General features: G+C 33.6%; 1 protein-coding gene across 9 annotated transcripts in view; it reads left to right on the top strand.

Moving 5' to 3' along the window:
- The first annotated feature begins 4,382 nt into the window (after window positions 1-4,382).
- The window catches only part of LOC127800753 (uncharacterized), a 20,418-nt gene continuing 10,115 nt past the window's right edge, over window positions 4,383-14,685 (top strand). Inside the window, exons 1-8 of one of the 9 annotated variants that reach the window (XM_052335545.1) lie at window positions 4,383-4,822; window positions 7,785-8,024; window positions 11,666-11,729; window positions 11,859-11,988; window positions 12,085-12,229; window positions 12,655-12,900; window positions 12,982-13,066; window positions 14,133-14,235. In XM_052335545.1, coding sequence (XP_052191505.1) covers window positions 4,630-4,822; window positions 7,785-8,024; window positions 11,666-11,729; window positions 11,859-11,988; window positions 12,085-12,229; window positions 12,655-12,900; window positions 12,982-13,066; window positions 14,133-14,235 — 1,206 coding nt within the window. In that variant the 5' untranslated portion in view covers window positions 4,383-4,629. Of the gene's footprint in view, window positions 4,823-4,951; window positions 5,119-7,753; window positions 8,025-11,665; window positions 11,730-11,858; window positions 11,989-12,084; window positions 12,230-12,654; window positions 12,901-12,981; window positions 13,067-14,132; window positions 14,236-14,685 lie in introns of all 9 variants that reach the window. The other 8 variants (XM_052335550.1, XM_052335552.1, XM_052335551.1 and 5 more) reach the window with 8 other exon arrangements.

Here is a 14,685-nt window from a genome sequence, read left to right as displayed (position 1 = left end):
GGTCCTTTAACTAAATGAGTGTATATTTATGGCTAAATCACACCAAATATTATTAAATTTTAGTGTATTTTTTATTTTGATTATTAAATTTTAATTTTTTTAATATAATCACAGAATTTTAAAAATTTTATAATGTGGTCACATATAAATTTTTTTGACTAATATGACAAATAATAAAAATTATTATGCAATGACAACCAATTAGAACGTGTCACATGTCAATATATAATAATATTATATTAAAATATTATTGTATAATATTTTTATTATTTGACACATCAGCGCCACTTCACCCACTTAAGTTATAAAGTGGCTAGAAATTCTTATATGTGACTACATTGTAAAAATTTTTAAATTTCTATGATCATATTGAAAATAATTAAAGTTTCATAATCAAAATAAAAAACATGCTAAAATTTAGTAATCTTTGGTGTGATTTACCTATATATTTATATTGGCCCAAGGATAGAGTCTTAGGATAGGTTTTTCGTACTTACCTTTATAGCATATTCGTGTTTGACTCTTGAATGCTGTGAATCTCTTGATTTATCTCATCTACCAATTGTTGGGCGGGGTGCTTGTAAGAAGAAATCATCCAAAGTATATATTTTTATTTTTTTATTATTTCAAATACATTTTAAATTATACAAAACCACTTATTTAAACACTTAAATTAGTAAGTGATACGCATACTTATTAACGAAGTAATTTTTCGACGTCTCTTTAACTCTCTTATTTTTCTCTCTCTAAGTGCATCTCCTTTTCTCTGGTGTCTCCTACATCTCCTCCAATTTAGCTATGTAGACTAATTAGATTAAACGGATCATTGATATACTCAAGTTGATAATTATCTTACCATTTGAGGAGGCTCGAAAATGATGCCAATTTGAAGGTAGCATTTTCTTGCGGGAGATGTAACTGAAAAAAAATGTCAAAAAAAAAAGAAAATAAGCAACTGGAGAAAGATGAGAAGTTAAGAAGATGTCGAAAAGATAAAGAAAGTTAAAAGAGATGTCATCAAAGAGAGAGAAAGAGTTGAGAAGACATTATAAAATTACCACGTCAGAGTGCCTATATATCGCTTAGTGAATAAGTGTTTAAATAAGTAATTTTGTGTAATTTATGAAACACGTTTAAAATCACAAAAAGTTTATACTTTTACAAAAAAAAACACACACACACACACACAAAAGTTTAAAAGTATAAATATATTTTTAGTCTAAATTTATAAACATATTCTAAACTACGAAAAGTTTAAAATTAAAAAAAATGCAAAAGTTTTGGGTTTAGGCCTATAAATATGCTTTTGGCTTATTATTTTTTACATAACATTTACCAAGTACTCCTAGGGTTTTCATTTTATTTCATGTGTTTGTATATTTCTTATTCACACTAAGAGTGTATTTGATTATATACATTTATCATGAAAAATATGTAATTATTATATTTTTTTTGTGAAAAATAATCAAACACTCTTAATTTTTCTATAAAAAAATATGTATGGTACAAGTATTTAAAGTTTCTTTCCATGGAATTCATTTTCCAATGGGGTGGAGTGATTTTTGTTTTCTAGGCAATATTATCAAGAATTAAATTCTAGGTAATGCAATCAAAGGATGTGTTTGATAGCATGAAAAATATCACATTTAAGGAATTGAATTTTATCTTTAGTGTTTGACACATTATATTTTCATGAAATTCAATTCTATTGTACAACCATTAAAATATGTTTTTAGCTCTTTTTCATGAAAAATTTTATTTAGGGGAGATGGTTTTATTTTTCATATAAGTTGAAAAATATTTGTCTTCTCAATTAAATGCTATCAAACACACCCTAATAGAAAAGCAACCCCCCCCCCCCCCCGCGCCGAAAGAGTTTATAAGCAACTCATCAGTCATCAATGAAACATTTATTTCTTTAATCAAACCTTTTAATTTTTTTTTCTTATAAAAAATAAAACCCCAGTAATAGTGAATTTCTTACTTTTTAGGCATTACATTAGTGTTCGGCGTGACATTAATCAAACACCCCGTATGAACCGCAACGTGCTGGTGGGTGGCACTTCTTCCACTTGGAAAGTTGGGAAGGGAATGAATACATTGAACAAGTTTCAAGCCTCCTTGACTGACTCATTTGTTAGTTCCCCGTATGGTAGCCCTCCATTCCATTTTATTTTAGCTGGATTTGTAGATTGTAGCCCTCTATTCACGTATTGGTCTTAATAATTGTTTGCGGCTTAAAGAAATGGACTAGAAGTCAAGCAAAGCCTAATAAATCAACTCTTGTTCATTGATTGATGGGAATCAGGGTGCATTCATTGGATATAAACTAGATAGATGGCAGCCACGAAAACCAAGTCTTATTGAGTTACAATTTTAAAAAATAGAATATTTAAAATTAATTAATTTTTTTATAAAAATATTTAAAATTTATGTATCTAAGCACAAATTACTCTCCTGCACTATATCTATTTATAAATTAATCATCATGCGTCACATATTCTATCAATCATAACATATCACGTATTTTATTATTAAAATATAACATACGATTTATTTAGAAAATCGATTAACGATTAAGATATTCCCATCAAATTCAAGAATCTCAATCAATAATTGAGAATTATATATATATATATATATAGCAATGTCTCAATAAACAAAAAATGAAGATATTTATTTTTACATCTCTCTAATATTCATCATAATTCTTTCTTTAAGTACTGATTTGATTATCAAATACTATATTGAAGACAAAAATCCACTTTTACATTCTTCCTGCATAATAAAAATCAACTATATTAAATTTGAGATATTATACTTAGGAGTTTATTGTCGGGCTTGTATATAAAAAGAAAGAATAATAATGTTATGACTAGTTTAATGAATTTAATGATTTTGAAAGGTCTTCGGTGTAATGTAAATAATAGAATTATTAATTTGGCCCCATGAAAGTACAAAACTTAATGTCACAGTCTCATGTAATGTAAATAATAGAATTATTATTAAATTGGCCCTATGAAAGTACAAAACTTAATGGCATAGTCTCCTAGACAGGGTAGGGCCAGAGAGGTTTTGTTAGTCCCCTAGATTTTTTCATTAGGTTTGTTATTTTCCTAGACATTGAATTAACCCTCTTAGACTAGAATTTAAGAAAAAAATTTGTCGTTTTCTCATCAACATCAATATTTTACAACAATTTATAGTGCAAAGTCCAAAGTCAATATCATTTAGATGGGAAAAGTTATATTTCTAAACAAGTTTAATAAATAATTTTTATAAATTAATGTCACATATATAAATTTATAAAAATAACATGTTAATTTATAAAATTAATGAGAGATATATAAAATTATTATGAATTTATATATAATATGTTAATTTATAAAAATTATTTATCAAACTTATTTGTAGATATTTCATTTTTTATTTTTTACGAGGTCAATATTGAATATTAGATATTAAAGACTCGATACTAAACAAGTATTAATGATGAAACTCATGACACAAAATGACATGCTAGCTTGCGAAGCACGAGATCACTACCTCATGTTGAAGCCAAATAGAATATTAGAAAAATCATCAACTACAAGCATCACAGGACTTGTGAAATTAACACACATTATTTATTGTCTATACTTGAGTTAATAAAAAATTATTTACAGAACACGCATAACAATAGTTCTCAATTGCCAACCATTTTCACACATTTTGATAACAAGTGAAATTGGTAGTCGTATGTTACGTGTCACAAAGCAAAGTAATAAACATTGTCACGTGCCCACTCACTAATAAGAAAACAAATGATATATTGATGATAGCTACAAAATCACATCTTAACAATGAAATTCTACCAATTTACCTACAAACTTTTTAAATACCCAAAATATTCTATTATTGAATATAATTTGCTATTAACACACAAAATGAATGTGAACTTTTATAAAATCATCCATCAATGAATAAATAGAAGGGTGATCTTAATTATTATTCTTACTATAGTCATTAGATTTTAATAAATATATATTTTTAGATAAGAAGTATTATTTGTGTTTTAAAATAATTTTATTAATTAGTAATATGTTACAAAATGCGATATTTTTACTAATTAATAAAATTATTTTAAAACATAAAATAACACCACTAGTTTAAAAATAAAATACATTTATTGAAGCTTAAATAATTAACATTACTTAAATAAAAAATATGTAGATACATATGAGGACGTTGGATTGATATATTATACTTCTCATTGCTAAAATTCACGAAGGTCAGTGCATAATATATTGTATTGAAGTGTGAAGGGCAATTTCGTCAATTCGACGGAAAATTTCAGGGCGGTGCCTGACAAATTCTCCCATCCGTAGTAAAAATGATGACGACCCGTCATCATCCGGAACCAAAAACGCTGAGAAAGCTTTAAAACCTGCGTTTCGAGGACTCCTCTCTTCCTCAACAAGCCACGCAGATCCGCGGAGCTCCGATCTCGCTCTCACTATTCCTCCGATGCCTTCGTGTTCGCAATGCCGTTGCTGTTGATTAATTGAGCGTCGTCGAGTTATTATCTCGAATTTGGCTGTGAATATTGTAGAGAGAGAGAGAGGCAGAGGAGGATAGGGAGCTTTGTAGATGGGGGCTGTGCCTTCTACGCCAGGCAGTACTACCGCTGCGCGGCCGCAGGACACGGCGGAGTACCTGATCGGGACTTTCGTCGGCGAGAAATCATTTCCTATCGCCTCTGATTTCTGGGAGAAGCTGCTGGAGCTTCCTTTCAACCTCCACTGGCCGCCCCACCGCGTCCTTCAAGCTTGCGAGGTTTTCGGTTAGTAATTTACTTTTTCCTGTTAATTATTCATACACTTCTCAATTTCATCCAATTGCGAGTTACCTACATTTTCGTTGTGAAATTGTGAGTATAAACTGAATGACTTTGGTTGATTCGCGGTGCTAGGGTTTTGGAGCTTGCGTGTAGTCGTTCATTTGATATCTCCACTTGTTAATCAGAGAATTTAGAAGCTCATGTCGATGTATAGGCTAAATATTTCGGAAGAACTCATAAGCTTGTCCGCTGTCGGCGGCGTAAAGTTTTCTCGCCGAATTTTGAGTTCGTCTAATGGAGTATGTAATTACCTTTGGATTCCATACAGCGATCATTCAGCGCCATTCCTTGCTTAGCTGTTCCTATTTTGTTACAACATGCTGTCTCTTCACTTTGAGAAATCTCTTAGTCAGATAGACATAGAAACTGTGAGGCTTGGGCAATCCGTTGCCATAGATAAAACTATTAAGGCTTTTGGTAAAATTTTTCGGTGGATTATATTGTGCTGCTGTCTGTTATGTATATGGAAGTGTGGTTAGTCTACTTTGGCAATTTTTACAGCTGTTTGCAATGCATCTGGAGTTTCTTAGCAGAAAATCAGTTTGTTCAACAATATATCATGTCATACCATGCCTGAGTTTCCTACCATATTTTTTCTTACTAAAGATTACTCTCGCCGTAGAAACCTCCATTGGCTTCCTTCTCTCAGATGACCAAATCATCTTAATTATGTGTCACACATCTTATTTTTAGTAGGATCTTCTCTAACTTTATTATGGATAATCTCATTTTTAATTCTCTCATTTTCTTGTATGGCTATACACCTGTTGTAACAGCCTCATTTCTGTCACGGTCATTTATTGCCCATGTTGATGTTTTATAGTTCAACATTCTGCGACATATATATATGTATTTCATGTTAGTATTTACTTCTTGCCTCATATTCACTTCTTTCTGAATGGCCATGTCTAGTAAAGCACATGTTAGTTAGCTAAGTGTTTCTGCTTAATTTTCATTTTCTTGTGGAATAGCTTGTCCAATACTTCGCATTGTCATAAGCCATGCATTTTCAAACAAAAATATAACAATTATGATCCAAAATTCACAGGAAATAAGCAACGGCTTAACTATCTCTGAGTTATGTATTGGATAAAATTGTTATTAAGAATTTGGACTAAGGAATGAATGCAACCCCTTTACATTGCCTTTCAGCTTTATCCTACCAAATGTTAGCCATATTTTACCACATTTTACACGCTTATAGTTGACTTAGTTATCTAACTATGGAATCTGGTTTAGATGAAATAAATTCATGAAGTAGGCCAGCCTATAGGAGGGACCGAGATGGAGCATGTTGGACTTAGGGGTCTAGACGACAAGAATCTTAACCAACTATGGTTAAATGCTATGGGCATTGATTAGACTTGTTTTTATGAGATATGAGGTCATTAGGTTATGTTGCCAGATTAATTTGGAGCATTAAAAGGAAAAAAAAAAAAAAAAATTAACCAAATTAACTATCCAAAATGTGCATGAACAGTGCCAAACTAAATTAGTTGCTTTGCAAGTGGCAACTGATGGAAATTTGATTTTGATAAAATTTTACCATATTAGATTTATTTAATGGCTATTTTGGGAAACATTTTAGTTGGTGTTAGGGGATGATTTTGCAGTCCCTAAAATCAGCTGAAATGTCTCCTAAAATGAGCTAATTAATCCAATATGGTACGAGTTGGCTTTAACCCTTTAGTTGCATTGAAACTAGTTTACTTTGGCACTATTCACCCACTTTTTGAATAGTAAAATTGGTCAAGATTTTGACCTTTAAATTCTAACAATTATATTGATTTATTAAATGTTTCAAAATATGATGCATCTATCATCAGTGACTAAGATTGTTTGCAGGCTGAAAACAAGGTGCAATAAATGCATCTTAACACAAGGTGGACTTATTGCACCCTAACCATTGCCCAACAGTTAGCATTATCCAAATTCTAATAATTTGTTTGTAATTTTAGTGACTTGGAAGAAATGGAAAATGTAACCATGTAATGAATCCTTATGGTATATTTTCAAGAAAATACTTCCCAAGTTTGGGCAGCTAGAAGTTATAGCTCCATCACTGCAGCTAATATGTGAAACAAAACACTAAATTGAAAGAGTATCATGTGATGCATGCAACTAAAATCCTATAAAAGGTTTGTGTTAGGTATTAGTCTGATTCCACTTGAAACAGAATAGAACTAACACAGAAGTAAATTATGGAACACCCACATAAGATCAAAATTGGAGACAAGACAGATTTAATGTCGTTCAGTAACTTGTCTGCATCCACACAAAAAGGAGGAATAAAATTCACTGTGTGAATAATTTATGCTGATGATATGTCTTGCGTGTGTGTGTGTGTGTGTGTTTTTCGAACCTTCCCATGCCCCTTAGTGTGGATTTTAGTTGTTCTCGTCAAAAAAAAAAAAAGAAAAAGAAAAAAAGTCTTTTCATTTTTACATGGAGATAGCGATCAAGTATCATTTCTTAGTCGAGCAATAAGAAATATATGTATAGTGTTCCGAAACCCCATAATCCATGCAACACATTTCAAGTGCCAAATTTTCTGATAATATTTAAATTCTAATCTTAATTGATGTACTAAACCGTTGAGAATAGTTCGCAATGCAAACTGTCAGTGTTCTCTATTGTTTTTATGGATTAAGCAGGTTTTGTGCATTCCTTATTTTGTTCAGTTTTGAAAGAATGTATCTTATCTTGGCAAAATATGATGCAGTAGTTAATGCAAAAAGTGCTGAAATTGGTTGATGCTACCATAAACAGCTTGACAACTATGTTGTACGTAACACTGTGTGCTGAAATCATTTAATTTCTCAATTCTTTTTCCTTGTAATCAATCTAACACCTCCATCCCTACACCTTGGGCAGCTGTCTTCAATTTTTTTATCTCCTTGTGCAGCACAGAACAACTATTATACAAGGCATCTTGCAAAGATTTTGGTTCACTTAGCATGGTGTTTGCAAGAGTGTGTTTCTGCTTCTGTTGTGCCACCATCTGCTTATTATAAGGCTATTAACGCTACATACATCTCATCTGTGTTTCTGAAGTACTTGATTGAAAATGCCAAAAATGATACTTTCGAGGAACTATATCTGTCCCTTGATGAGAGTGAAGCAGTACCAAGTAATTTCTCACGAGGTGATTTACTTGCACCTTATAATGGAATCTGGGTATTTGTTTACAGCATTATATTTTCATTGAGGTCATATTTGGTATTTGTTTATGTTTCACATTTGTATTTAAGATTGCTAGAGACTTGAACTAGTGCATTTTTATCTGATACTTTTCCACACCAATATTAACCAGTTTGCATAACTATTTGCCTTAGTTAAGAACTTCCTGTTCTAGAACAAAATAATGATCTAGGTGTATAGTATTCTAGGTTATTGTTTCTACTCTTCAAAATAGACAATGACTTATTGTAGGAAGTTGAATCCATCTTTCATAATACTGCAGAATGATGACTAAAATTGTATGTTTTAATGGTATGTTTAAAGCTTTAGGTTAGGTATAGGGGCCTGAGGGAAGGATGATGATCAACCACTTAATTTGTTGTTACGACCCTAGGGTTTGGCGGGAGAGAGAGAATAGAACACACAGGATTGAGGGAGAAGAGAGGGAAATTGAGGGAGAGTTAGGAGAATTGAGAGAGGGAAATGGAATTCAAATTCATTCATAAGCTGCATCATGTGGTTCCCTTCTGCCATTTTCTCAAGTTACTTACCTCAAACAGTTCGTTGTTCCAAGGACAGCCTTCCAATACTCGATTTAGCAACCTAAGTAAGAGCCGTTGAGATCTACAAAGACTGTTTGTTGATATTTCGATCCACTCTGTTGCGGCCATGACAATTGCTCGTAATCAGAGTCGGAACTTGCCTGGCCTGACTCGCCTTCAAAAGTCAACACAAATTGCCAAAGTTCCAATTTGGATTGACCTGTCGATACTATCTCTTGGATTGGCTACTCTGGATTTGCTTCATCTTTAGCTTCTTGATCGCCCGGGAATCATGCTACTCTCCTCAGAATCGCGCCCAGAAGCTACTCCCGAACCTGCTTCCACTTCACCTTCAAAGGATAAGCTATTCTCCTCGGAATCGCGCCAAGAAGCTACTCCCAAACTTGCTTCCACTTCGCCTTCAAAGGATAAGCTACTCTCCCCGAAATCATGCCAAGAAGCTTGGCCAATGGATTACATTGACCTACCCTAACTACCTTCGGCATAATTGACGCCTTCCATCTCACCCAATCACTAACCTTGGCCAATTGATTGTAATGACCTATCCTAACTACCTTTGCCATAATCAACGCCTTCCGTCTCACCCTATCATTGACCTTTGATTGGAATTCTCTTGAATTCTTGAATTGCTCAAGGGTTTGCTTCAATCGTTCCTTCCTTCTCGCCTTGGTCACATGCATGCCTTCTTGCTATCTACTCATGATCAAAGTGAATTCGAGATCGCTAGTGGAGTTGCCGCCCAATCACTATCCACTTCAAGCTTGTATCATTAGAAACTATTGCTTCTTCCCAAACTTACTGCCAAGGATTGTCGGAATTATCGCCGCTTTCGGGAAATGCCAGTGACCTAGATCCAATTGCTTTGGAACAACAGCTGAAGATGCTTGGGTTAGCATCACCTTCACATGTCTTCAATTCTGAGTCGAAGTTTGCCTTGCTTGGCTTCGCCTTCCAAATCTGAGTTTGCTTTGCTCGACTATGCCTTCAAATTCGAGTTCAATTCCGCCTTGCTCGCTTCGTTACAATCAGCCCTTGGTTCCTTCGGAATCAGATCGGAAATGTTGGCTGATCTGATCTGTTGAAGCTCCTCGTGCATCGGAATCAAATTTCGAGATTCAATCCTTTGTCGAAATTTGTTGCACGGAATCGCCTTGGTCAATTGCTACAACTTTTGGATCACAGCTGAGAATGGTCGGCTTTGATACCAAATGTTATGACCCTGGGGTTTGGCTAAGGTTTAGGAAGAAATTTGGTAAGAACGCGAGAAAGAAAGAGTAGCAAGGGAGGGAGAGAAAGAACAGAATAGAGAGGATTGAGGGAGAAGAGAGGGAAATGAAATTGAAATTCATTCATAAACTGTCATTCTCTAACTACTCTAGCCTATTTATAGACTTATAATTGAATATACTAACAACTATAACAGAAAACACAATCAAAATGAGAAACGTATAGTTTGGCTTAACCCAAGTCTAATCCACTATCTTAGCTCCTCAATAAGAATTTAAAAAAACCAATCCACTATATAAAAAATAACCTCCTATCTTCAAGATAGTCCCTCTAGCAAAAATGCTAGGCAATACAAACCTCCTACTCAATGAGTAGGCCCTCTAGCAAAGATGCTAGGAAATATAACAAAGTGAATGAGAGTTTCTAAGGGTTTACCCCCTTAGTTACAGGTTCTCTCAATATACAAGGCTTGAAATGATAATAAGCAATAAGTACACAAAGCCTTTATAGTGAGAATGAGAGAAATTTAGAAATTAAAGCACAATGAATGATCTTGGCAGTTGGTAGTGGAGTATTCAATCCCTCGAACCCCTTTAAATGAACCACCAGTCTAGTATTTATAGTTGATGGTGAGAAAAGCCAAAAATCGAGCCGTTGGAGTTGGTTGAGCTGCATTAAATGCACTGAAAAATTAGTCGTTACAAGTTGTCTGCGATCAAAATGATCGATAGGTTCACTAAATCGGTCGACAGTTTAGTGCAAAAATTTAAATACCAGTTGACAAGTGAATCAAAGCGGTCAACCATTACCCAAGAACAGTCGACAAGACCTGATGCAGAGGCAATCAATAGCAAACTACAGAGAGCATACTTTGCAATCGGTCAACAGCTTATTATGGCCGGTCGACGGCCTATCTCATGTTTTTCATAAATTTGCTTTCATTTCTCCAACGATTTTAGGTTCAACTTTTGAAAAGCATTTTGGCCAATGTGATTGAGACAAATCATGTTTTTCCAATCTCCATTAAGAGAATATGCCAAAGAAATAAGTTGTTTTGAATGTAATTTTATTTTGGCTTGAAATTGATTTTGTTTATATAAGATAAAGTATAATGTAAGGAATTTTGTGAAACATCAAAACCAAAACATCATTAATAATGTAGGAGATTCTTGTTAACTTTTCCTGAAAGTCTGAGACTACTTACTTTCAGAAAATTCTTGAAGAATTATTCAGAACAGTTTGCAATATATTTTTAATTCAAATTTCACTTTTATTTTATTTTCATTCATACTTAAAAGTTTCCATCTTTTCTCTAATCTAGAGCAGACCAAACTGTTGTCCAAACTGTTGTTTGCTTGAAGTTCAAGGAAGCAACTAACTTAAAGAATTAGGAGTAATCTTGCATTTCCAAAATCTTGCTTTTATAAATTTGAATTCAAAAATAAGAAAAGTTCATTTTTCAAAGAGTGAACCAGCACAGTCATCTGTGTAGGAAGGTTTTTTTTATCTTAGTTCAGTTGGGATCAGGATTTCACACTTTTCAAGTTAATTCATGAAAGCTAATGCAGTCTTAAAGGAGAAAGGTCAAGCACTTCGATTATCAACTTAACTTCATGGCAGATTTTGTAGTTAAAATGCTCTTAATAGTGAAAGTCAACTTGCTTGATAATTGAAATCTCTTTTTGGAGATTTTGTAGTTCTCTCTCCCGATCTTTTAAGCCAGTGTGTTGTGACTTTATTCTGTTGATTTCCCCCCCCCCCCCCCCCCCCTCTTTTTGTTTCCTTTTTTTAAGAACCTATGTGTTTTCCATTGCAGATCAAAATATTGAAAATCTTGTTATGCGTACTGTGCTTGGCTTTATAGGCAAAGTAGATGTAAGGTATGTTATAGAATATTGACAATATTTGCTAGTGCTGCAATTTACATTATCATCTCCCTAATTTAGCTCTTTATTTTTTTTTATCCTTTTTTTTTTTTTTTTTTTCCTTTTTTGCATCTTTATGGCAAGCCCCAACACATATCTTCTACACCATGAACTGCTTAACTTCATTCTAGTGGCTATGTCAACTCAACTCCTATCTGGACCATCACCAGGACCTAATGATGTTCACCCATTCATCGATGCGGCCATGGTTCAGGTGACAAGAACAGCATCAACTCTTTCAGATGGTCCAAAACTCTATAGTAATTTCTAAAGCTGTTGCTGTTGTGCTAAATTGATACCATATGTGCAGGAGATCCCTTTGGTTGGCTTGGTTGTTCGCAGATTGCTACTTAATTACATCATGCAACCTCGATTTGCCTTAAACACTGCATCTTATGACATGTTTTCTGAAGGAAATCAACCCAGTGTTCTACAGAGAGTTGGTTCTGTGGCTGGTACGTTGATCTTTAATGCTGTGAAATCTAGACAGACACCCTTCTGTTTTTTTGGTCAGAAAAGTGTATTTATATCTGCCCATTTGTCATTGCTGTAAAATTTCTGTTGTCTTGAAAATCACTTCTGTAAAAAAATGCTTTTATAAGAATCAGTTTCAAGAAAAAACAGTTTAGTGTTTGGCCAAATCATACAAAAATGCTTTTAATGTTATATGAGTGTGTGTTTGGCCAGTGATTGGAAAAAATGTTTTTTGCAAACAATTACCAAAAATGCTGGTATGAATCAAATTTCTCTAGATTATTTTTGTTTGCTTCTATTCTTTTATTTTTTTTATTATTTACCGTGGAATCTTTTCCTTTTATTTCTCTATTAACATAACAGATTTTACTGAAAAAAGTTCTTAAATTGTATGGTTGTCCTGCAGCAAGTTTTGTTCTATTGCCATTTAATTACTTTGTCAATTCAAGTCGTGAAGCTACCAGAAGTCCGTTGGCAGCCAGCAGTCTTCACATGTTCCTTATTCTCATTCATTATCGGAAACGTGTTTTGGAGAAGACATTGAGAGATACAAGTAATAACAGTGCCAGTTCAGATTTACTCTTGAAAGAAAGTTCATATTTTTCTGAAAACCCTTACTGCAAGGCTTTAGAAAATGCTAGGGATATCGAATGTAAGGTCCTCTTAATTGTAACCATTGATTGTTATGGAGTTGCTGTATGCAGTGCTAAGGAAATCAGTCTACTGCTTGCAGTTGATCGCGTTGACATCGAAGGCAGTACCCACATTGGTCCACTTGTGAGAGTATCTTTTGCATCCCTTTTTGATACTCTTGGCATGTGAGTGTCTATATCATTATTATTATCTAAAGCAAGTAAATGAAATGTTTCATTTTTATTATAAATCTGATACACTGAAATAAATATAAAATACTTCATAAATGATGTTATGTTGTTTTTGTTTTATTGGTCCTTTCCCGTAACTGTATTCATTTGATATATGTTATGCCTTGTGTCATGGGAAAGAATAAGTAAATTACAGGAAAGGATATTTTGAGTAGAAGTGATTCCTCTAGGATTTTCAATTCTCATCCAAACAGCAAGAAATGTGATCTTAAGATTCTGAAGCTTAATTTCCATTGTTATGTACAAGCATCATTATATTGTTTCTTGAGAAATCTGATTCTTATGGGTGTCTGGTACATGGATGATTTTGCGATGGGATTAAACAATGCTAGATCATGTTTGGTATAGGAGGTATTACTCAAGGTAATAACTACCCCTTGTTTGGTTGAAGGTGTAGATGTGGGATTACCTTAAAGAATACCATAATATCCCTCATTTATTAATTACAAAAAGGAACAATGCTTTTCTTGGTTTTAGTGAAGGGACATTTTCATCATTGGAGCTATTGAGACTATTTGTCCCAAGGGTTAGCTAGGCCTAATCCTTGGGTTGCACAAACAAGGGATAAGGCTTAGGGGTGGGATTAATTAATCCAATCCCCCTACCAAACATGCTTTTAGGAGTTTTAATTCCTAGAGTTAAGCATCCCAGTAAATGGACAGAAAGACAAAGAGAAGTGATGTTTAAATTCCAAGTTCAGGTCATCCTATTACTTCTTATACAACATAAAGATTATACTTATTCATTTATCAACCAAATCAGTTTGCACAAGTTATTGTTTAGGATGTGCAAGTGAATATTGTTGTACTATTTTTGTGAGCTAAACTGTAATTAATTTGAGTTGGATTTTTATATTCTATCTGAATTATAATTCTAAAGAACTGGAAGAAGTAGAACATGCTACACTGCTGGCTACTGCTCTCATTGAACTGTTGTCATTTATATGGCTTTCTATTTAGTTCTTTTCTTTTGGGGATAACTAATGGGTTCTGCCTCTCAGGTACTTGGCAGATGAGGCTGCTGTCTTGCTGCTTTACTCACTGGTGCATGGTAACTCAGATTTTCTGGAGTATGTTTTGGTGCGAACAGATTTAGATACACTGGTATGAATGTCCCCTCACTGGCTTTTGGAATTTATTTAAGGTCCACCTATTTCTGTGTTGTAACATTGGCAGATTAAAATCATGCCAATTAGGTTTATACTGTGATTGAATTTTGTAGTTTGAAAATTTTAATAAATTGTGGCCATAACAGAGTCTGGGCTTTAGTTTCTGAGATTAGAATTGTAATATCCTATCTTTGCAGTGAAGTGGTGTTTTTTTTTCCCCCCTTTATTGATAAGTTCTTTGAGAGAAGTTAGTTATTAGATACTTATCATGGTTCTCCTTGTCCAATAGATGTAGCCTAGTTGATGTGGAGAACATGATATTTAGTTAATATGTAAGATTACTTGGAGAGTTTTGTGGAAGGTCAAGCATTCCAATTTTCCAAGGGTTTGAGTTGTGGAAATAACCTTCTTGCAAAGCAATTGTAAGGCTGCATATTAAAATGCC

Source organism: Diospyros lotus, chromosome 4 (genome assembly GCF_014633365.1).
Source record: "Diospyros lotus cultivar Yz01 chromosome 4, ASM1463336v1, whole genome shotgun sequence".
Taxonomy (NCBI): domain Eukaryota; kingdom Viridiplantae; phylum Streptophyta; class Magnoliopsida; order Ericales; family Ebenaceae; genus Diospyros; species Diospyros lotus.
This window is presented reverse-complemented; position numbering and strand designations above follow the sequence as displayed.